Raw genomic sequence first — 19,748 nt, forward strand, 5'->3', positions numbered from 1 at the left:
GGAGGCTGCGGACAGGGCGGAAGATGCAAGAATGTCTGGCAGGGAGATCAGCAGGCAAAGTATGTTGGCGAGTCCAGGCGGGTCTGTGGGGTCAGTGCCCGAGCTGCCAGCGGCCCACCCCCGAAGATGACTCCTACACAAGCAGCCCGGGGGCTCAGGGAGGCCCGGTTGTGTGGCGTGTGCTCACCACCACGATCTGGTGCTGCTCCTGGCTGCAGTGCTTGGGCAGGATGGGCAGGATGGTGGGGGGAAGCAGGATGCCCTCCAGCATGTGGATCACGCCATTGGCAGCCAGCACATCCACTCTGCGCAGTGGGACCCCCTCAGGTCCCAGCAGGATGCGCCCCTGTGGCAGAGCCCAGTATGCAAGCCATCCAGCCCGGCAGGCTCAGGCCCGCCCTGCCGCCCCCTCCTCTGCCGCCGGGAGGCTACGTGAAGGGCCAGCCTGCCCTGGTCTTGCCCCCTCGTCTCCTCAGCAGCACTTGGAACTCTGGCAACAGCGCTGCAGCCTCCGGGCCTGACCCACAAGGTTTCCCCCACAGGGACCACTCCCGCCCTTGCGCTCTCCCTCCTCCTCCTTGGGGCCCTCCCAGCCTTTCAGCCTCCAGGAGAAGGATTTGATCTGTGCCTGCCTCCCACATGACCCCGCCCTCTCAGCGCCTCCTCACCACAGGGCTTGGAGCAGGAAGGCAGGTCTGAAAGAGGCCCAACGCCTGGCCAATTACTGCCCCCTCCATAGGCCCATCCATTCCGGAAGTTTTTGTATCTCACCTCCTCGGAGATATTCACAGCCAGGACCTGGTTTGCTGTGGTGACAACCCGACCCTTGGAGATGAGTTTCTCAATGGTCAGCTGGGACAGAGGAGGGGTTGGCCTTAGGCTGGGCACTAGCCACACAACTCGGGGTACACCCGATCCAGTTCAGGTGATCCACAGCTACCGCCTGAGTCCCCAGCCTCTCTCCTCTGTGCTATAATAGTCCAGGTGGGCAAGGAGAGGAGAAGAGGCCCCTGGGAAGGCTGGTACCCACAGACAAACCCCTCAACAGCCCAGCATCGTGCGCAAGCGGGCCCGCTCTGGGAGGAAGACCTCTCACCTGGCCATGGCTGTAGATATGGTGCCTCACCAGCTCTTGCAGTTTGGACAGACCCTGGTCGGGGAGACAGAGCTTGGCTGCTGGAAGCCCGGTAGGGGAGGTGGAAGCCCTGGGCCCCCATGTCACCAGCCCTTTCTTTCTGCCTACTTACTGCTGTGAAGAGGTAGATCAGGCGGCCGTCGCGCAAGTGGTCCACGGCCTCGTTGCTTGGGGCAAAGACTGTGAAGGGCCCTGGCCCGTCCAGGATGGAGGGCAGCCCGCAGTTCTGGGGTGGTGGAAGGGAAGTGTGGGTGGGCTCTGTGGCCAGCCCCAACCTGTAAGCACTAGCTGGGCCCTGCCGCCCCCGACCTGCAGGGAACCCCCACCAGGAATAGATGGTAGACATCAACAATGAACCTCAGGATGGTGATGGGCAAGTTCTAGTATGGGGGCATAAGCCTGTGCTACTCCAAACCTCAGGTCATCGTGGGGCAGATTCTGGTTATTGGGGGGTCCTGGCCCAAAAGATCAGATAGGCTGGGACCTTTCCCCCAGACTCACCTCTAGGATGGTTTCAAACCGGCTGAAGGCCTCCGTGGAGGCAAGGATCTGGCCGATGGTTTTCTGTAAAATGGGACAAGCATTAGGACACAGAGAAGAGTCAGAGATGAGGCTGCTTCAGCTCCAGAGGGGAAAAGCTGTGCTCCAGGACTGCCCAGAGCTACCCTTGCCACCCCTCTAAAGCCTGTTGGGGTAAGAGGTCACCCAGTGGCACAGGGTGGAGGGAAAGGAGGCCACAGTCTTACCTTGGGGTCACCAGGTAGCTCCGATGGGGGCTGCCACCGCAGGGCAGTCACCACGTGGAAGATGCCGTTCACCGCCGGGTAGTTGGCCTTTTGGATGGTGAATATTTGCTGGGGCAGATCTTTGTATTTGTAGGTGTATTTATGCTGAGAAATAAGACCTCTGGCTCAGATTCCACATGCCAGCCCCCTATCCTGGAGCTGGGTCCCCCGTGACTCCTTCTGTCCCCAGGGTGAAGTTCCCCCTCCTTACCATAAAGCGGTTGAAAGTGACCGTGATCTCCTGCCCAGCCAGCGTCCACCACTTGCGTGTTTGCTGCAGGGTCGCCAAGTCCTCCAGGAGGTGCTGCCCTGCGATGACGTGCTGTCTGCAGAGCTGCTGGGCGAGGGATGCCTGTGGGCACAAGGAGACTGGGGTGCTAGGGGCCCTGGGCAGGTGGCCCTCTTCATGCCACCCTGCCTGATCAACAGAGGGGACAAGATGCTCCCAGGCCTCAGTCGCCGGAGTGTACACTGGGGACTCTCTTAGGCCCTGAAGCCTGGGGCAGGGTCTAGAAAGGAGGCAAAGGTTGCAGCCAGCTCCTCAGTGGGGCTGGGGGGCTCACATTCATGGTCCACGAGGTCCTGGAGGAGAAGGTCGGCACCAGCACAGTGAATGGGCCTGACGTGGTAAGGATCTCCCGGCAGCCCTGGTCTGGGGGGGACAGGAGAGGGTGTATCAGAATGGATCTGGGGAGACCCTAAGGTGTCAGTCCTTGGGTTTGGAGAGTCATGCTGGGGAACATTGGGCCTGCGTCCATGGTAGATGTGGGTCTCGGGGTCTGGGGGGCTAGCTCCCACCTCCACCATGCAACCCACCTCAGCCCTCTCTTCTTGCATAGCACCCGGGCAGAGGAACAAGGTATCTCTGCAGAGTCCACCCCTCCCTCCCCGGTGGCAGTGTTGGGATTGAGGGGTAAGGTCACACACCCAGCATGGCGAGGGCGACTCTCAGACCCAGGAGCACTGTCCTTATCGGGCTGGCCTTCTGCACCTCATGGAGCAGGTGTCCGTAGCAGGCACGCCCATCCCCCACCTGGCCCTCCTTGCACACACAGCTGGGGGACAGGGAGAACTGGTTAGGGCAGGGGTGGAGCCAGTCCCCACCTCTTGGCCCACCCACCTGCCCCCCATGGCCTTGAGCTAAAGGTGCACATGTGTGCACACCTGCCCCTGCCCAGCCCACCCTCTCTGCTCTGTCCCTGGTGCCCACTCCGAGGCCCGTGTGCCCACCTGGTCTTCCCATCCGGGGTCACCTGGCAGGTGGCTGAGCGGTCACAGGAGAAGGGGAAGCAGGAGGCGATGCAGCCTGCAGAGGCGTTGCCGTTGATGCTGACCAGGCCTGGCTTACACGTGCAGGAGGCCTGGGCAGGGCCGGGAGGGTGACATCGTGTCTATGAGGACTGCTGGGGTCAGCCACAGCCTCAGAGCCCTGCTCAGCCCCTGCCCCCACCCTCAAGCAGAGGGTGTCATTCTTTTCCCATTTTACAAACGGGGCAGCTGAAGTTCATCGAAGGCCCTTGATTTGCCCAGGGTGGGTAGGGGGACGGAGGGGCAGGCCTGGTGCAGGCCCCGGCTCACCTTGCCTGGCCCCTGGTACAGACAAATGGTAGAGTTGCTGGGGCAGCCGCCGTTGCCGGTGTTGCATGGGTCCTGGGGCAGGCACACTGTCCCGTCGCCATGGTAGTTCTTGGGGCAGCGGCACTGTGCCTTCCCCGTGGGGCTCACTGAGCACTGGGCCAGTGGGGCGCAGGGTGATGGCCAGCAGGGGTCGGGGGCTGCCAGGGCAGAGAGAGAAAGCCCAAGTGAGCTTGGCTCCCAAGAGTCTGTCTCCTCCCCAGCTTCCATCAGAATGGCTCAAAGAGGGGCGAGCTGGTTGATGTAGACCTTGGGGATGGGCCCCCTTCGTCTCCCTCATGAATGGTTCTTCCTCCCTCTGAATGGCCAGACTGAACTCGCTGGTTTTAAAAGTACATCCTACCAGTGCCTGCTCACCCTGAGCTGGGGTTCCCATCCTCTAGGTCACAGACTTACCTTGGCATGTGCTGCCCTGTCGGGTGTAGTGAGGCGGGCATCTGCAGGTGGGGTCTTCTGCAGAGCACTGGGAGTTGCGGGGACAGTGCAGGACCTGGCACTCGGGCAGCTCTGAGTGGAGAGGGGAGAGCATTGCAGTGGCCAAAGCCCCAGGTCAGAAAGGGACACAGGAGCACAGACGCTCTACCAAATTTGCTATGTGTTTCTGGCCAAGGCCTTGCCCTTGCTGGGCCTCCGGGCAATGGAGGTCTGAGATAAGACCTCTCCCTCCCCATGACGAGCTGGGTGCCTCTCCTATTTGGCAGGAAATCAGGCCCTGGCCTGTGTGGCTGAGTGGATGAAGCGCCGGCCTGCGAACCAAAAAGTCGCCGGTTTGATCCCTGGTCAGGGCACATGCCTGGGTTGCGGGCCAGGATCCCAGTTGGGGGCATGTGAGAGGCAACAGATTGATGTATCACACATGGATGTTTCTGTCCCTCTCTGTCGCCCTCCCTTCCCCTCTCTCTAAAAACAAATAAACAAATCTTTAAGAAAGAAATAAATCAGATGGTGGGCAGAAGTCCTGCTGAACCTGCTGCCCGGGCTGCCCCTGCAGCTGCTCACCTTGGTCACAGTGAGGTCCAGTGTACCCAGCAAAGCACTGGCAGCTTCCATCCCCAAGTGGCCCATGTCTGCACATGCCATGCACACAACTGCACACTGGGAAGGACACACAGGGACAGATGGGACACTAGCCTCACCCAGGGACAGATGGGGGTGAGTCCCTGCCCTCTACATTTCCAGAACTCAGCTCCAACTGGCACACCTTCAAGAGTGCCGAGCTGTGATGCAGGACTACGGGGGTGCTGGGAGCCCAGGGAGGCCCCTGGCCCAGCCCGGGTGCAGCGGGGGCTGGAAGGACCCCCACGAGGGCCCCTAGAACAGCGAGTGCAAGGGCTGGAGGTGTGATGAACAAAAGTTTGCGTGTCTAGAGGAGAAATGAAAGGCTGAGCAGCTTGTGGGGAGCCTGGTGGGGGCGGGCTGCAGGGACTGCGGGGGGCACTAACCCTGCCCTCCTGCCCTGCCAGTGCTCACCTGACTGACAGTCAGGCCCGAAGCGGTTGGGATCTTGGCACTCCTGGCAGGCTGAGCCGCTGAAGTTTTCCTGGCGGAGGGACACGCCCAGTCAGTGCAGGCCCTCCACTGCTCCCCGCCCCAACCCTCCCCAGCCCGACTCTTACCTGGCACACACAGGTTCCATTCCTGTCTATGCCGTCCAGGCAGGTCCCATGGCCGTTGCATGGGGTCTCTGCCCCCCCAGGGCACTCTGTGGACCCCCCAGAACTCAGCTGTGGTCTAAGAACTCTCGATTCATCCCTGACTCAGCAGCCCTGGGCAGACCCAGACATAGCCCCTCCCCAGGGCAGCCAGAGCCAGGCAGCCAGCTGTGCTGGCTCTCAGTCAGTGCTTGCTAAGCTAAGAAGGTGAAGGGGAACCCCGGCAGGTTCTGCCGACGGGGAGCCTGGAGCTGCGGTGTGAGGAGCAAAGCAGGGACTCCCTCCCCTCCTACCATAGCACTGGGACCCCCAGTAGCCAGGGCAGCAAGCCTTCTCCACCACGTCCTTCCAGCACTCCAGGCTGCAGCCCCTCATGGACACCAGAGAGTCCCCTAGCTGCACCTCGTAGCTGAGGATAAAGGGTGGGAAGGGTGATGGGCAGCGCTCCCACCCTGCAGCCCCCACCCCAGCCTCCTAACTCGGGATTCCAGGGTTCTTACTCCACCTCCCATCTAGGTGCCAGGCCTGGAGCCGAGCACACGGCCTGGCCATCGCAGCTGTTCAATAAACTCCATCGGCCCCGCCCCCTTACCCCTCCTCTCTCTGCCCCGCTGGAGGAGCCAACAGACGTGTGGAGAAGTGACACCCTGCCCTCCCTGCCAGGCCGGCCAGGCTCTTCCTGGTCACCTGACACCCCAGGGGATGCTCTTGGCAATGGCAAAGATGGGGGTGGGGGTCTGCACCTGCAGTCCTCTATCTTCTCCGGGAACTCACGAAGCCAGCCAGAGGGACACACCCGCTTCTTGATGGCAGGGCACATAGTGCAGGGTATGTGAGTGACAAACTTGGTTTTCACATCACAGCGTCTGGACCGCACCTGGGCCACGGATGGGGTTTGGAGTGAGAGGCCTGGGCCCTGTACTGGCCCTGCCTCTGTACTGATCGCTGCGGGGCCTCTTGTCCCTCTCAGGCTTTGGGCCCCACCTGTCAGTGGGGATGTGATGAGGACAGGAAGGCCCCGATATGGGGGAGACTGTCAGTCACCGGCTGTGACTGCCATGGCACGTACCTGTGTCCACAGCCACACACCTTCACCCAGGGCCCCCCAGGTGTGCCCGGAAGTCTCAGAGCCTATGCTGTCTGACACAAAGAGAATCTAGCCATTTTGTTCCACGCCAGCCCATTCAGATGAGGAAACTGAACTCCCAGTGGACGGCCCTTGCTCAGAGCTACCCAGTGACCGTGTGCGAACCCAGACTCTCCACCTAGTGCTCGTTCTCGCCTTTCATTTAAAAATAAGCAGTAAGCAATGTGGCTGACACTGGGGGGGAGCATACCCATCCACACTCTGCTGCCAAATGACCCTCTCTGCAAGTGCAAGGGACGCAAGAGCCTGCTCCAGACCTGAGGGGCTAGCCCACGCGGTCAGGAGCATGTGAGGGTGTCTGTACGGGTTTGGGTCAAGCAGTTCCGTTCCTGGAGACCTGACCCCAGGCTTGGCGCACTGCCCCACTGGTTGGGACCTAGGGGTCCACTGTCCATCCTCAGATGGGCAGTGCTGGCAGCACGGGAGCTGAGAGGACCGAGGCTGGAGGCCTGGGCAACTTCCTGGAAGAGGTGACAGTTGAGTTGGGGCCTAAAGGATGCAGGAGACTTGGCCGGGGCAGTGCTCCCGGTGGAGGTGTCAGGACAGGCAGAGGGTGGGAAGGAGGAAGGAGCAAACAACCACATGTGACAAGACAGGGCAGCCAGGGAGAGGCTGGAGAGGGGCTGCTGGCCAGGCCATGGGGTGAGGCAGAGTCGGGGCAGCCCCGTGAGACTCAGTTTATGTTTTAAATGGGCCCTCTGGTTGCTGCTGAAGAAAGAGATGGGGGTGAAGGAAGAGTTTGTCACCTGAGGGTGCCAAGAAGGCCCTACGGTCCCATTCACTGGCCTGCCATAGCTCCCACAAGTCCATTGTCAGTGGGGCTACCTCTACAGCAACGAAGCCCCAATAGCCTACAGCACTGTGCCTTGGACAGACGGAAGCAAAACTCTTGGTTGTGGGTGGGGGGGAAGCACCATGGGAAGAAGGTGCATTTAATGGAGAGGTTTTAGGGGGTGCTTGGGGCATGGCCTGGAGAGCTAAGATGTTGTCATCTAAAAAATGCTGACCACACTGGTCCAAAGGGAGGGACGCCAGGACACCTCTTTGCTAGAACCCAGTAGATGTGTGGCCTCTCAAAGCAGGAGAAGGAGAGAAATGATCTTTCGGCTGCTGTGATTTGGCCTTTTCCGCTCATGCCTCTGCGGTCTGCAGAGGGAAGTTGCTGTGAGCAGCCTCAGGCCAAGCTGTGGGCTGGGAGTGTGGTCTCATTCCTCACCCGAGGCTCTGTGTTTGCTGAGCCAGGGAGTGGCTAGGAAGTTGGGTAACTCCAGGGTCGGGCAGCTGCTGGCTCAGGGCAGAGGCTCAGCGGGTAGTGGGCTTCCCTGAGGGCCACCTGGCCAGCTAGCTGGGCACAGCTGCCAGCATGGTCACCACGGGCCCAGGGACCAGCTCTTAGAGCAATGTTGGTCAGCCCTGAAGAGGGGTTCAGGGGCCATGAGAACACGCTCTCCTTGCTGTTTTGATAGAGTGGTGGGTGAATTCTGGGCACAGGAAGAGGCTGGAGCCTTGGGTCCCGTGGTGGACATTCATTCATGGGGCATCACTTTTGTAAGTGTGTGTGAAGTGGTGATGGATGGATAAGCCATCTGCCAAACCACACGTCTTCTGGGTCCACCCCACAGGCAGGCACTCGGCCCCCTCTGTGAGGCAGCCCCGCTCCCAGTCTCACTGCTGGGCCCACTGGGCAGGGTGCGGCTGGACCATGTCCAAGTGCTGAATCAGATTCCCTTTTTCTTGGGGGCACCTCGGGATCTGCCTGAGCCAGGCGGGTGCTGACTCCTCCCTGCCCAAATCCAGAACTGATTTTGCACTGTCTGCTTCCCACAGAGATGCTGCTGGGGAAGTTGAGGAGACACGAGGTGTTGGATCTGTTGTGAGAAGGTGGAAGAAATTCCCCCAAGTTGGGGTCCAGGACCCAGAACCTGTGCTCCCTCAGAGGAAGGGACCCTCCAATTTGCTTCCCTGCCCTAGATCAATGTCCCTCTGCCTTCAGGCCCCAGATAGAGACCACGGCTCTGTCAGCACAAGCGCACTCCTAGCACAGGAGGTGCTTGGTAAGACTGTTGAATGGACAGGTGCTAAGACTCTCCTCTTCCAGGAAGCCTTCCATGCCTCTAGTGCCTGAACTCACCTGTGTTTCCGTCCTGGGCCTGCCCCCCACTGGCCATGTGAACCAGAGTTTGTCCCTTCCCCTCAGAGCCTCAGTTTCCTAACATTTACTGTGGGCCTCACACAACACGGGGTGCTGCGAGGGCTGAGTGACTGAGGGTGTGAGAGGCCAGCAGGAGGGTGTCCCTGTCAACAAGAACCCCTGGGCCCCTCTCCTGGGGCCCAGGCTGGCAGAGCCCCAGCCCCAGAATACAGGCTTAGAGGTGGTCAGAACCATGGGTCTCTGACAAGGGAAAAGTCACTCCCAAAACCCCTCACTGACCCCTGTTTGCAGAACATGAGGAGGGAGCAAGCCTTTGAAATCCCCTTGCATTGTACACACGGGCAAACTGAAGCAGGGAGGGAGCAGGAACCCGCCTGTGGGATCAGCTTGTAGCCCTTGGCCGACAGCAACCCTGTCACTGTCACCTTTTCAAACGCAGATCTGCCCGTCCCCAACCCTGACCTGGCCCTGAACGTGGCAAGGTCCCTTTTCTTCCTCTTGGTCTCCAAGGGACCACAAGGAGTGTGAGAGAAAAAGACCGATGGTGGCAGGGCGCCTGGGGCCTATCCTGGTTTTGCCTGGCAGTGGAATCCCAGGCAAACACTTTCTCTCTTGGACATATCTGCCTGTTAGTGATATGGGGCAGCAGCAGCTACCCCAAGAATCAGGTGAACTTGGCCTCACAGGCGAGGGCCCCCGACCTGGAGACAGGCCCGAGCCAGGTGACTTGATTTCCATACTTAGGGTGGAAGGCTCTTCCAGACACTCCAGGTGGGATGTTGTCCCTACTGTGGGGCCTGCAGAGGGGCAGCCTGGAGGGGGGAGCTCATGGACCTGAAGGCCCCACACCAGGACCCTTCTGCTGCTCGCACACGGCTGGGCAGGGAGTCGCAGGTGGCGACTGGAGCATGGCTCCAGAGCTGGACTGACCTGTTCTCACCATCCCGGGGCCTTGTCCTCAGGTGGAGAACAACGCCCCACTGCCCAGGGGCTGTGGGGGCTGGAGGGTGCTCACACCGGGTGTGCCAGGGCTGTGTGCTCAATAAGCAGCAGTTCTTAGGGGTAAGGGTGTTATCATCGGCTACCATTTACCCAGAGAAACTGGGGTCAGCAGACCTCATTCTGCCTCTGGGCACTCTTGGGGGCGGGCACAGGCACATACACCCCAGCACGAACATGCCTGTGCCACGGGAGTCCCAGTTTATCAGCCCTTGGAGGGTTGGAGGTGATCATACCTCTAATCCCTGGGCCAGGACCACAGAGAAATCAGGCCTCAGTCTGGGCTGGGAGGACAGCAGGATGGGCCTGGCTTGGTGCCGCTCACTGTCGGGCTGGGGAGGCCTGGGGACAGCTGCCCACACCACGCCATGCCATACCACATCACACCACACCGCACAGCTGGCCGGCCGGGTACAGTTAGAGGAGGACAGGCTGCCACCCCTGCCGCCCCACGCAGCCACACATAGACCTCAGCCTAGGGAGACGGACACAACAGCCGGGTCCTCCAGACTGCTCAGGGAGGCTTAGATGTACCATGTGTCCCCAGAGTTGTGCCCGATCTGTGTACACTCCCTCCCTGCTCCCACTGCTGGCCAACAGGGCCTGAACACTTGGATAACCCCCTACAACTGGCTCACACTCACCTTCTGCCCCTCGACGATGCTGGAGACTGCTAGGCAGAAGGCCAGGAGGCAGAGCAGGAGGAGGCCTGGGGACCCTGCCATGACCGGCGGTGGCTGGCGGGCGCACTGTCCAGCACAGAGCTGGGGCAGCCTGCGTGAGGAATGAGCTCTGGGAGGCAGGCACAGGGCGGCCAAGTGCGATGGGGGCGGGCACTTGCTTTAAAAGCAGCCTGAAGGCCCCGCCAGCTCACCCCACAGGAACCCGCCAGGATTTCCTCCTGCCTATCAGCAGCCTGCAGGCGGAAGGGAAGGTGCTGGCTACTGACCCCTGCATGGATGGCCCAGGCCCTGCTTGGGGCTTCCTGACCCCAGGACCCTTCTCCTGGCATCACAGTCTCCAAGTCCACCATTAGCCACAAACCTGGGGTCTACTGGAGGTTGGGGAAAAATTCAAATGCAAATGTACACAACTCCCTGCCCCAAACATCTGCAGAGGCTGATGGCTCAGCCCCTGAATCAGGTCTGTCTGCTTCAAACTCCAACTGCTGAGGGCAAGACCAGGCCTCTGACTCCCTGCCGGGCTCTGTGCTGAGTGGACAGCGGACTGCTCCTTCTCACCCCCCACCCCCACCCCCCCGCCACCCCTCCGACTAGTCCAGCCCCCAACCTTGTCTCTTCATCTCCCTTCTCCCCCCGGGGGCCTTCTCAGTGCCCTCCCTCCTGAGCCATCTGTTCCCCACTCAGGAGCTCTGCACACTGCTGTCCACATGGGGCCAGCCTCTCTGACCTTTGCCGCTCTCCCTCACTTTGCCCCAGCCACATCAAGCAGCTGCCCCTCCAGACCTTCTCACAGGGACTGACCTCAAGGTCCAGTCTTAGGTCAAAGGTCATCAGCCTGCATCTCATCATAGCACTGGCGGCAAGCTGACCCTGGTTTATTTAATTTTCTGTCCCCTGTTAGAACGTCAGCTACGGGAGAACAGGGACAGTGTCTGCCTAGCTCACACAGTAGATGCTCAGTACAGATTGTGGAACAAATGAATGAAAGGGTGAACATGACCTCTCTGTTACCGGTGGGCAAACAGGCTCCAAGGGGCTAGGGAACTTGTCTAAGGTTGTTTGGCTAAGCAGTGTGAAGATCCGATCCCAAGACTGCTGCCTGCAGAGTGTCCCCCCCAACACTGCACAGCCCCCCCAAGAGGTCAAGTCCTCACTGGACCCAGGCCAAGTGGGCCATTGACATGTTGGGCTGTGGGGTCTGGAATAGTAGCCCAGGTGGCGAGGCCTCCGTGTGCCCAGCCTGGGTATGGTGCACCTGCCTCTGGTTGTCACTGTCCCGTTTACAGAGGGCTGAGGCAGGTGGCCATTTGTGAGTGCCTTTGATAATGGCCTGACTGGGGGAAGCCTCGTCACACGCCCCTCCTATGTATTCTCAGCAGGCTCCCATTCCCCTTACCAGTTGGTGGGGTCACTGGGCTGATCTGTGGTCTGGCTAGGGGGCTCAGTGAGGAGACCCTCCCTTTAGGGGACCCCCATACCCCTAGTCTTCTTGAGAGCGATGGGTCCTCTAGGCCAAGATCCCCAACCCCACTGGCAGCCAGGGAAAACTAAGAGCAGAAGCAGGCCTGGGAGCCGGCTTGGCCGTTCCCCACTCACCTCCTCCCCAGTCCTGCCCACCCGCCCTGCACCTTGGGGACTGAGGCTCTTGACTGGACCAGGACGAAAGAGGGAGGCAAGAGGGGCTTAAGGGTCCTGCTCTGGGGTTAGGAATGGGTTAAGTAAGGGTGGGGCACAGTGTCTGGGTCCCAAGAAAGTCTTAGACTCTACCTCAGCAGGGCTTCCTGAGGCAATCCCCACCTCCCAGGACATGAGCCAGTACAGGTGGGTATGGCCCTCCTCTCTGTAATCCACACCTGGGGCCGGCTCCCCTCTGGCCTCCCTCTGCAGCCATCTTGAAGAGACCCCCAGGCCCCATATGGTAAGGAATCCTAGACTCTAGGCCTTACCCTCATGCACAACAGGCCACAGCCTTTGGTGGGGCTGGGCCCAGGTGTGACACATGACCCAAAAGCAGGGGGCGGTGAGCCTGGGTGCCAGGTGTGCCCGTGGCTTGTGGTTTAGCCACAGCCCAATATGGCCCTGTCCAAAGGTTCCCCCTCACACCTGCCCCCACCCCTCAGGTTTCAGTGCCACACACCCAAACTCTGGCCCTGAGAGAGCCACTTCCTTTGCTTTTCATCCCCTCTGCCTCTCCTCCCTCCATCCTTTCCCCTAACACCTCACTTTCCTGCATCTCTAGGGGTCCCTCTCAACCTCAGGCCCTGTCCTGGGCCAATGCCCTGCTGGAACCCCAGAGGACACTGAAATAAAAGACACAGACTGTGCCAAACTCTACTTTATTGGAACAGATAAAATAGGCAACAGAATTCATACTGGTACTGGCAGCTCTAGGTCCCTGGCCCCCATCTCTCTCAGCCCCAGGCCAGGGGGCTCCTGCGCCCCACAGAGCTCTCCCACTTGTCTGGACCAGAAGCCTCCACTTTGGAAAACTGCACAGTGGGGGAACTTCCAATGTGCATTTTGCTGCCAGCTTCATGATTAGCAGCAAATGCCCACAACAGCAACATCGACAAGACTAGGCTTGACATTTCAGGACAATACATGTGAAAGAGGAAACAGGACCCACGACGCCACGTGTTGACAACAGTCCTACGACAGAAGATATGACGACACTGCTGTGCCTGGCCACACAACACCCGGGGTAGGCAACAGATCACAGGAGGCCGATGGCACACAGATGCCCCCAAGGGGCCGGCCCTTTCACTCCTGGGACTAGAAAGAATCAACTGAACACGGATGTTCACACTTTCTGGGAGGACAGTCAAATGCAGGTACCGAGAGGGAGGAGAAACCATGTTAAAAAGAACAAAGAACAAAGAAAGCCTGCTTCCCTGCACTGAGTGGACGCCAGACTGGCCACGGAGGGCAGCAAGAGCCAGCTGCAACCTGGGCTAGCCAGTGAGCTCAACAGGCAGCTCTCGGCCACACAGGGCCTCCCACTGGCGGGCCAGGAGTGAGATGAGCTTCTCGCGGCTCTCGGCACTGGGGACAAACACCTGCCACTGGACCTCATGGCCCTGGCCGGCTCTGGCCAGGCCACCTGGCACCTCCCCGAAGTGGTCCAGGGTGACGTTGCCCATGAGGTCATGGCCTTGCACATCATCGAAAACGAGGGTGAGAGCCTGCGGGTAGGTCTGGTAGCCCATGAGCACGCGGTCCAGGTCCCGGACGCGGCGGCCATCATCTAGCCGGTACCGGTCCCTCTGTGGCGGCTCTTTGGCAAACTCGGGCAGTGGGTAGTGGACGAAGTCTTCGTCCAGAAGGAAGATTTCAGTGCTGGTGAGCAGGAGCGTTTTGGGGCGCAGCATGCCCCTGCAGCGCCCAGGTGGTGGCGTGCCCACCTGGAAGGCCTGCACATACAGCAGGATGCTGAGCGCCAGTGCCTTCTCTGGGTCAGCCACCTTCTGGGTCACAGTGAATGTCAGGTCCCCGATCTCCTCCTCACTGGGGTAGGTGAATTTGACACGGCTCGAGTGGATCAGCTCATAGTTCTCCATCTTCCCTGCAGAGAGAGATGCCCACTAGGGCTGCAGCCTGTAACTGGTCTGTGGGGGGGCTGGGAGTGCCAGCAGCCCCATGCTGCCTAGAGGCGGCGGCATGAGCTGCCAGCTGTCAGAGGTGGGCGAAAGCACTGAAAGCCCCATGCCCAGCTGCAGACCCGCAGGCCAGCAGCCCAGAGCAGGGCAGCCACTTGGGGTGCGTCTACCAGATGGTAGAGAGTTTGCTGGGATGGAGACTCTGCCATGGAAAATCCCAGCTGGTTAAGCATAACAAGGGAGGAGGAAGGAAGAGAAACAGAGAGGTGCTCTGGGCAAGCTGCAGCCCTCGGGGTTGACAAGAAGGCCAGACGGCCTGTCTACTGCCTGAGCTGGGCAGGGGTACCTGTGGTCTTGTTCCCAAACTCAGAGTAGAAGTCCTTGTCAACAGGCTCAGGTGAGGGTGTGCGTTCCAGGCAGGAAAGCACCGCCATGAGGTGCTGAAGGAAGCAGTGTGTCAGGTAACTGTCCCGAGTCAAGCAAGTCACCACTTGCATGGGGGAGGAACCTGTAGAAGGGGCTGGTCAGGGTTGCAGGCAGCTGCGCCCGCAAACCCTGCCCCGGAAGCTATCTCTAGCAGGTCAGCGTGGAGCTGAAGGCCACGGAGCCAGGGCCAGGAAGGCCCATGTGGGAAAGCATCACAGGGCCTGAGGATGCAGCCATTTCTCAGACGGAAGGGTTGTGACATTTTTCTGGAAGGGGATACGGAGGCATTAGGGAAAGAGCTTAGCTTTCTCTCTTCAGGAAGTGTGAGTCAGAAACATCCTGCCCTGGAGCACAGGGCCTGCACTGCCTGCCCTCCTGGCACTTCACTGCCTGTGCCCCTCCCACTCTGAGCCCTGGCGGGTAAGTCCTGCACTCTCAGCAGTTCCTGAAGCTGCTTCCTCCCACCCTGGTGAAATGGCTTGTGAGCACAGAGATAACCCTGCCTGCGATAGTGCACCCACATATGGAAGGTAGAAGCCCACTGGTACTGGCCTCCACCTAAAATGGGATGAAGCAGTGGTCACTCACCCGTCAGCCGGAAATACTGGTCAAAAAGCCCAACGTTGACTGTTTGCAGGTCACTGAGTTTTAAAACAAAGCACTGGGAGATGTGGAAGGGACTGTTGTTGTAGTCAGTGTTTTTCTGATGCCAGAAATCTGTGATGGAGAAAAGGGCGGTCGGTGGTGGCTGTGCCGGGTGAGCACGAAGAGCCTAGGTGCACAGCTGAGTCCAGCAGGAATGGGTCCCTTTGGCTGGCCTGGCTGCTGGGGCGCTGCCACCACCCTCCATATACACAAGGCCTCATGGAGTCACCAGGGGCCTTCCACTGAGGACCCAAGGAGCAGAGGCTGCTCAATACCTCATCATGGCTTAGTGCCCAGGTGCTCACTGGGCCCTGGTTGGCACTTCCATGCCTGGCCTTAGGTCCCTCAAGACAGAGCCGGGGGCAAGTGCTGCTTCACTGCTCTGCCCCCACAAGAGAGTCTCAGTTCAGCGCAGCTGAGTCACTGCTGCCTGAGGCCACACAACCGGCTCTACCACGGAGCCCATCTCAGGCGTGGGTTCCCAGCTCCCCAGACGGCAGCAGGCTCCGGTGCCTACCCTGCAGTGGCTCAGAGAAGTAGCGGCGGAGGCCGTCATGCAGCACGAAGTACACAGCCTTGGTGGAGAGCAGCACGCAAGCAGTCACCTCGAGCCCCGGGGTCTGGTAGAACACCACTGAGGACCACATGAGGTGCCTCAGCTCCTCGTTTTCCACCTGGACACAAAGGGGCTGGGTTTGGGCCTGCAGGAAAGCAGGACCAGGCAGAACATGCAGTTCTCTTCTAGACTGTGCCTGACAACAGACCTTAGGGCAGGGCACCCTGTTAGCTCCACTGCCCTGATAACATGCCCACAGCCTGGGAAGGGAGACTCAGGACCGTCACTGCATCTTGTCAATAGATTGACAGACCTGGAAGCAGAGAGGACCTGAGGGGTGAAAGATGGGTGTGCAGTGGGGTCTGCTGGGGGCCCAAGGAGAGGAGTGGCCACAGGGGGTGACCGTGATAGGACAACTGACGAGGGAAGGGCAATCTAGGACCTCCCAACCAGGGCCCTCAAAGCTGTGAACAGCTGAAACTGGGGAGAAAAGCTAGCACAGAGAAGTCAGAGAATTGGAGGCTGGCCCCAACATGAGCTCTGCCACACCCCCAGGACCGACTGTGCTACCTCTCCACACCAGCACCACCCAGCAAGACCTGCACCCAGGCCACTACCTCAGCAATGCTGCTGTGGAAGAACTCAATGATGGCGCTCCCTCGTAGGCTGGCAATGTGCCGGAGTGACGGGCAGGCAGGCAGGTGGGAGGGGATCTGATTCTCCTCTGAGGTGGCCTGGATCAGGTGCTCGCTTGGGTACTGTGCAGGGGCCTCAGCTTGTGCCAAGGCCTCTGCTGGGGCTGAGGCCTCCACTAAGGCTGGAGCCGGGGTCTCTGCTGGGGTCTCCTCTGGGGTCTCGGCCTCTGCTGGGGCTGGAGCTGGGGTCTCCTCTGGGCCTGAGGCCTCTGCCTGGGCCAGAGCTGGGACCTCCACTGGGGCCAGGACTGGCACCTCCTCTGGGGCTGGGGCTGGAGGTACAGCCTCTGCCCGGGTATCCGGTGGACGCTGGTCACTGCTGCATCTCCCAATGCCCCAAGAAACACTGTATTAAGATGTGGACCCAAATGGAGACTTGTCACACGTGCAACCTCTGAGTGCGAGGGGAATGCGTGCACCACACTCCACCTCTGGGGTCCCCTGGGATTTCATCACCGGTTCTCAAAGACAAGGCAAAACAGCAGGAAGAAAGTACCCAGGCCCTTTCTCTTGGGAGGGAGATGGGCAGATGGGAACAAGACAGGCCATCAGGCACCTGAGGCTGGGAAGGTGGTAGCAGTGTCAGAAATGCTACTTGAGTCCAGAGCACGGTCCCAGGTGCCCATGGCTGGGACCTGGGCACACTCAGGTCTGAGGATCAAAAGCTCAAATTGCCCCTCTGCCTTTGGGTCCTTCTCAGGTAGCTCAAGCTCCCTCTCCACCCTCCACCCCATCCTGGCCACCAAGGCACATGGCCACACTAAGTTTTCACTGGTCTGTTCTAAGCCCTAGATCAAAAAATGCTCAGAACCCTTAAAGCCTGTAGACATTGTCTTATCAATTGGACAGTCCAGCTATCAAGTCAGATGCCTGGGGCTCTGCCCTTGCACTGGGCTACGTGCCTGAGAAGCCTCTGGGCTGTCCTCCTGCTGTCACGGGGCAGAGATGCATCTGTGGGGTTGAAGCAAGGGCCTGTTTCTGCATAGAGTCCCCACTGTGGGGCAGGCTCCAGCCAGGCTTTGTGGTGGCAGGGAAATGTCACCAAAGCCTTACCACAGGGGCAGGGAAATGAAGAGACAGCTGTGCAGGGCCACCTGGGGTACAAGCTCTTCCCCAGCACCTAGACATCTGGGGTTTCTAGAGAGGGCATGGGATTTGAGCTGGAATAAGAGGGGCACCCAATTCAGCCAAGAAGAGGTTGGAAGCATCAGTTGGGAGGTGGAGGTTGGAGTGAGGTGCTGGGGTGAGAACACGGTCTCCACTGTCCACTAGCATGGAAGAGAAAGTGAGCTGGGCTGTGTCTCGGGACAGAAGGGAGACAAATGAAAGGCTTTCTTGCCCAGGGTGGGAAAGCCCCAGCGTATGTGAAGCCAGGGAGCAGTGAAAGGAAACAGGGGCACCCTTAAGTGCACAGGTCCCTCAAGTCCCACGTGGAGGTGAGCTGTGGGTATAACCACCCCCCCCCCCAGGCTCCCTCCACCCCAGCCCCAGGCAGCCCACAGGAAAACCCAGGGAGGGAGCCCAGGGAAAGCCAGGCTCAGGGGGCAGAAGCAGGGTAGAGAGGACAATGAAAATGAACGGGACAGGGCTGCCAACTGCCACCCCTTCCCTCTCGGTGCCTCTGTATCCCCCAGAAGAAATGGAGCTTTGCACGAGGTGACCACCGCTCTCACATACTCAGACCTCGCTGCTCTAAGCCAATACGTTCGTTTGGAAGGGACTCCCCAAACTACATGCAGAAAGAGGGCCCATCAGCAACCCAGGTCTTCCTAAAAAGGGCTGTGTGGCTCTCAACAAGGTAAGGCTTGGTGCTGGGTGTCAGAGGCAGGTGACGCCTAAAACAGTCCCCTGGGCCAGAGAGGGGTGGGTGACTCTTAGAGGCTATGCCTAGGCCTGGTGGAGCAGAGCTGAGGAGACCATATAAGGTCAGGGGCAATCTCCCCAGCCTGTCCTTCACCGGTGGCAGGAGCACAGGGACCCAGATCTAGCCATGCAGGGCTGTAAGTGGCAAGGGACTCAGCTAGACTGTCCTTGGTGGTCAGGAGCTGAGAGGCAACCAAGGAGCTGGGCCCACCCCGGGCCCACTCACACACTGCAGGTGCTCCTGACGCAGGTTGGGGCGAGTGGTCCCAGACCCAGTGACGTGCACTCCCTGGGCACATAGCCGCCTCATGCCCCTAGCCCCAAAACCTGTGTTCAGTCTCACCTGACCCTACCCTCAGTGGGTTGGCCACCCACAAGTGGGCTCTGGGACTGGCCCCCAGTTGCAGGGGTCTTGGCAATGACCACGGTCTTCAAGTCCTGCAGCGAGGCCCGCAGCTGGTTGTAGATGCGGAGGAAGTGGAACTTCTCGTGGGGCAGCACGAAGATGGCAGTGACAAAGCGGTAGCCTACAAGCAGCTCCAGCACGTGACCATCGGCAAAGGCACCCCGAGGCTGGGTGCAGCTGCGTGTGGGGTCCAGCAGCACTGTGGAGAGTGGTACACGGCTGAGCTTGAAGCTGTTGCGGTTGCGACAGTTGTGCGTCCCACGGTTGGGCATGGGGTTGAAGTCAGCCTTGATGACGTTGAGATGCTGGGGTGTGAGCAGCAGCCAGTAGGGGATGGCAGCAGACTTGACGGCCTCAGAGGGTGCACAGCAGGAGCGCCGCACAGCTGAGCACAGCGTGCAACTGGCCCACTCGATGTTGCCTGAGTAGTCCCCCGCAGCTGTCTGCACCATGCGCTTGTCACTGTAGACCAGGTAGACAGGGAAGCAGCCCTGGCTGCGCTCCTGGCAGCCGCCTGCCACCTTGTAGAAGGTGAGCAGCTGGCGGAGGAACTCCTGCAGGCTGGTGTGGCTGCCATAGAGCACGGGACTGCACAGCATGGCCATGTGCTGTGGGGCGAAGCACGAGCGCAAATCAGCGTGGAACTCGTGCAGGTTGGCAGCATCTGAGATGATGAAAAGCGTGTTCTCGCTGTGCCGCACCTTGAGCACCAGACACAGCTCTGGCATGAGAAAGCCGAACTCGGTGAGGTCACCGTGAGGGAAGCAGAAGACGAAGCGCAAGGATGAGAGGATGTGCTGGCTGCTTCCCCTTGACTCCTGATGTGGGATCTCAAAGACAGCGATGCCGAAGTCGGTGAGCACGAGGCAGGCCGCAAACTGGCGGATGCTGCCCTGCACATGGATCAGGAAGCACCAGAGCACCTTGAGGATGCGGATGTGCTCCAGCAGGAAGTCTTCGTCTGCACCCAGGGCCCACTCCAGGGCCAGGCGCTCCTCCTCACCCTCCTCCTCCTCTTCTTCCTCCTCTTCTTCCTCTCCCCGGCCTCCCTCGTTCTCTTCCTCCATGTCTGGAGGCCCCATTTCAAAGTAGCGGTTCTCAGCAACATCTTCTTCCTCATCATCGTCATCCTCGCCCTGCTCCCCCTGGCCCTCCTCCCGCTGGTTGGCTGCTTCAATCCAGGCAGGCAGCTGCCTCTCAATGGCCTGTCGGATGAGTGTGCTAAGGCGCTGGATGAAGTCCTGGTTGGTGGCTGTGTAGCCAATGCAGGTGAAGGGTAGAAAGATGATCTGGCCGGACCCAGGCACCACCTGGACCTCTGGCTCTGCGTGCTCTGGGCTGTGTGAGGAGAAGTCAGGTCAGTGACATGCTGG

General features: G+C 59.9%; 2 protein-coding genes across 6 annotated transcripts in view; both read right to left on the reverse strand.

The window, feature by feature from the left end:
* The window catches only part of STAB1 (stabilin 1), a 26,998-nt gene extending 16,689 nt beyond the window's left edge, over positions 1–10,309 (reverse strand). For both annotated transcript variants that reach the window (XM_053929754.1, XM_053929753.1), the window contains exons 1-18: positions 10,150–10,309; positions 5,951–6,084; positions 5,501–5,616; positions 5,172–5,257; positions 5,026–5,095; positions 4,555–4,650; positions 3,952–4,062; positions 3,499–3,695; positions 3,151–3,281; positions 2,848–2,975; positions 2,484–2,572; positions 2,132–2,272; positions 1,882–2,025; positions 1,637–1,699; positions 1,248–1,361; positions 1,097–1,150; positions 772–852; positions 188–346 (exon numbers count right to left, since the gene is read on the reverse strand). In XM_053929754.1, the coding sequence (XP_053785729.1) occupies positions 188–346; positions 772–852; positions 1,097–1,150; positions 1,248–1,361; positions 1,637–1,699; positions 1,882–2,025; positions 2,132–2,272; positions 2,484–2,572; positions 2,848–2,975; positions 3,151–3,281; positions 3,499–3,695; positions 3,952–4,062; positions 4,555–4,650; positions 5,026–5,095; positions 5,172–5,257; positions 5,501–5,616; positions 5,951–6,084; positions 10,150–10,230 (1,995 nt within the window). In that variant the 5' untranslated portion in view covers positions 10,231–10,309. The remainder of the gene's footprint in view (positions 1–187; positions 347–771; positions 853–1,096; positions 1,151–1,247; positions 1,362–1,636; positions 1,700–1,881; positions 2,026–2,131; positions 2,273–2,483; positions 2,573–2,847; positions 2,976–3,150; positions 3,282–3,498; positions 3,696–3,951; positions 4,063–4,554; positions 4,651–5,025; positions 5,096–5,171; positions 5,258–5,500; positions 5,617–5,950; positions 6,085–10,149) is intronic.
* A 2,206-nt stretch (positions 10,310–12,515) lies between these two features.
* NISCH (nischarin) overlaps positions 12,516–19,748 on the reverse strand; it is a 33,586-nt gene continuing 26,353 nt past the window's right edge. For 2 of the 4 annotated variants that reach the window (XM_053929446.1, XM_053929444.1), the window contains 6 exons: positions 18,313–19,713; positions 16,029–16,425; positions 15,373–15,529; positions 14,799–14,927; positions 14,131–14,292; positions 12,516–13,750 (listed from right to left, as the gene is read on the reverse strand). In XM_053929446.1, coding sequence (XP_053785421.1) covers positions 13,140–13,750; positions 14,131–14,292; positions 14,799–14,927; positions 15,373–15,529; positions 16,029–16,425; positions 18,313–19,713 — 2,857 coding nt within the window. In that variant the 3' untranslated portion in view covers positions 12,516–13,139. Of the gene's footprint in view, positions 13,751–14,130; positions 14,293–14,798; positions 14,928–15,372; positions 15,530–16,028; positions 16,453–18,312; positions 19,714–19,748 lie in introns of all 4 variants that reach the window. The other 2 variants (XM_053929445.1, XM_053929443.1) reach the window with 1 other exon arrangement.

Source organism: Desmodus rotundus, chromosome 8 (assembly GCF_022682495.2).
Source record: "Desmodus rotundus isolate HL8 chromosome 8, HLdesRot8A.1, whole genome shotgun sequence".
Taxonomy (NCBI): domain Eukaryota; kingdom Metazoa; phylum Chordata; class Mammalia; order Chiroptera; family Phyllostomidae; genus Desmodus; species Desmodus rotundus.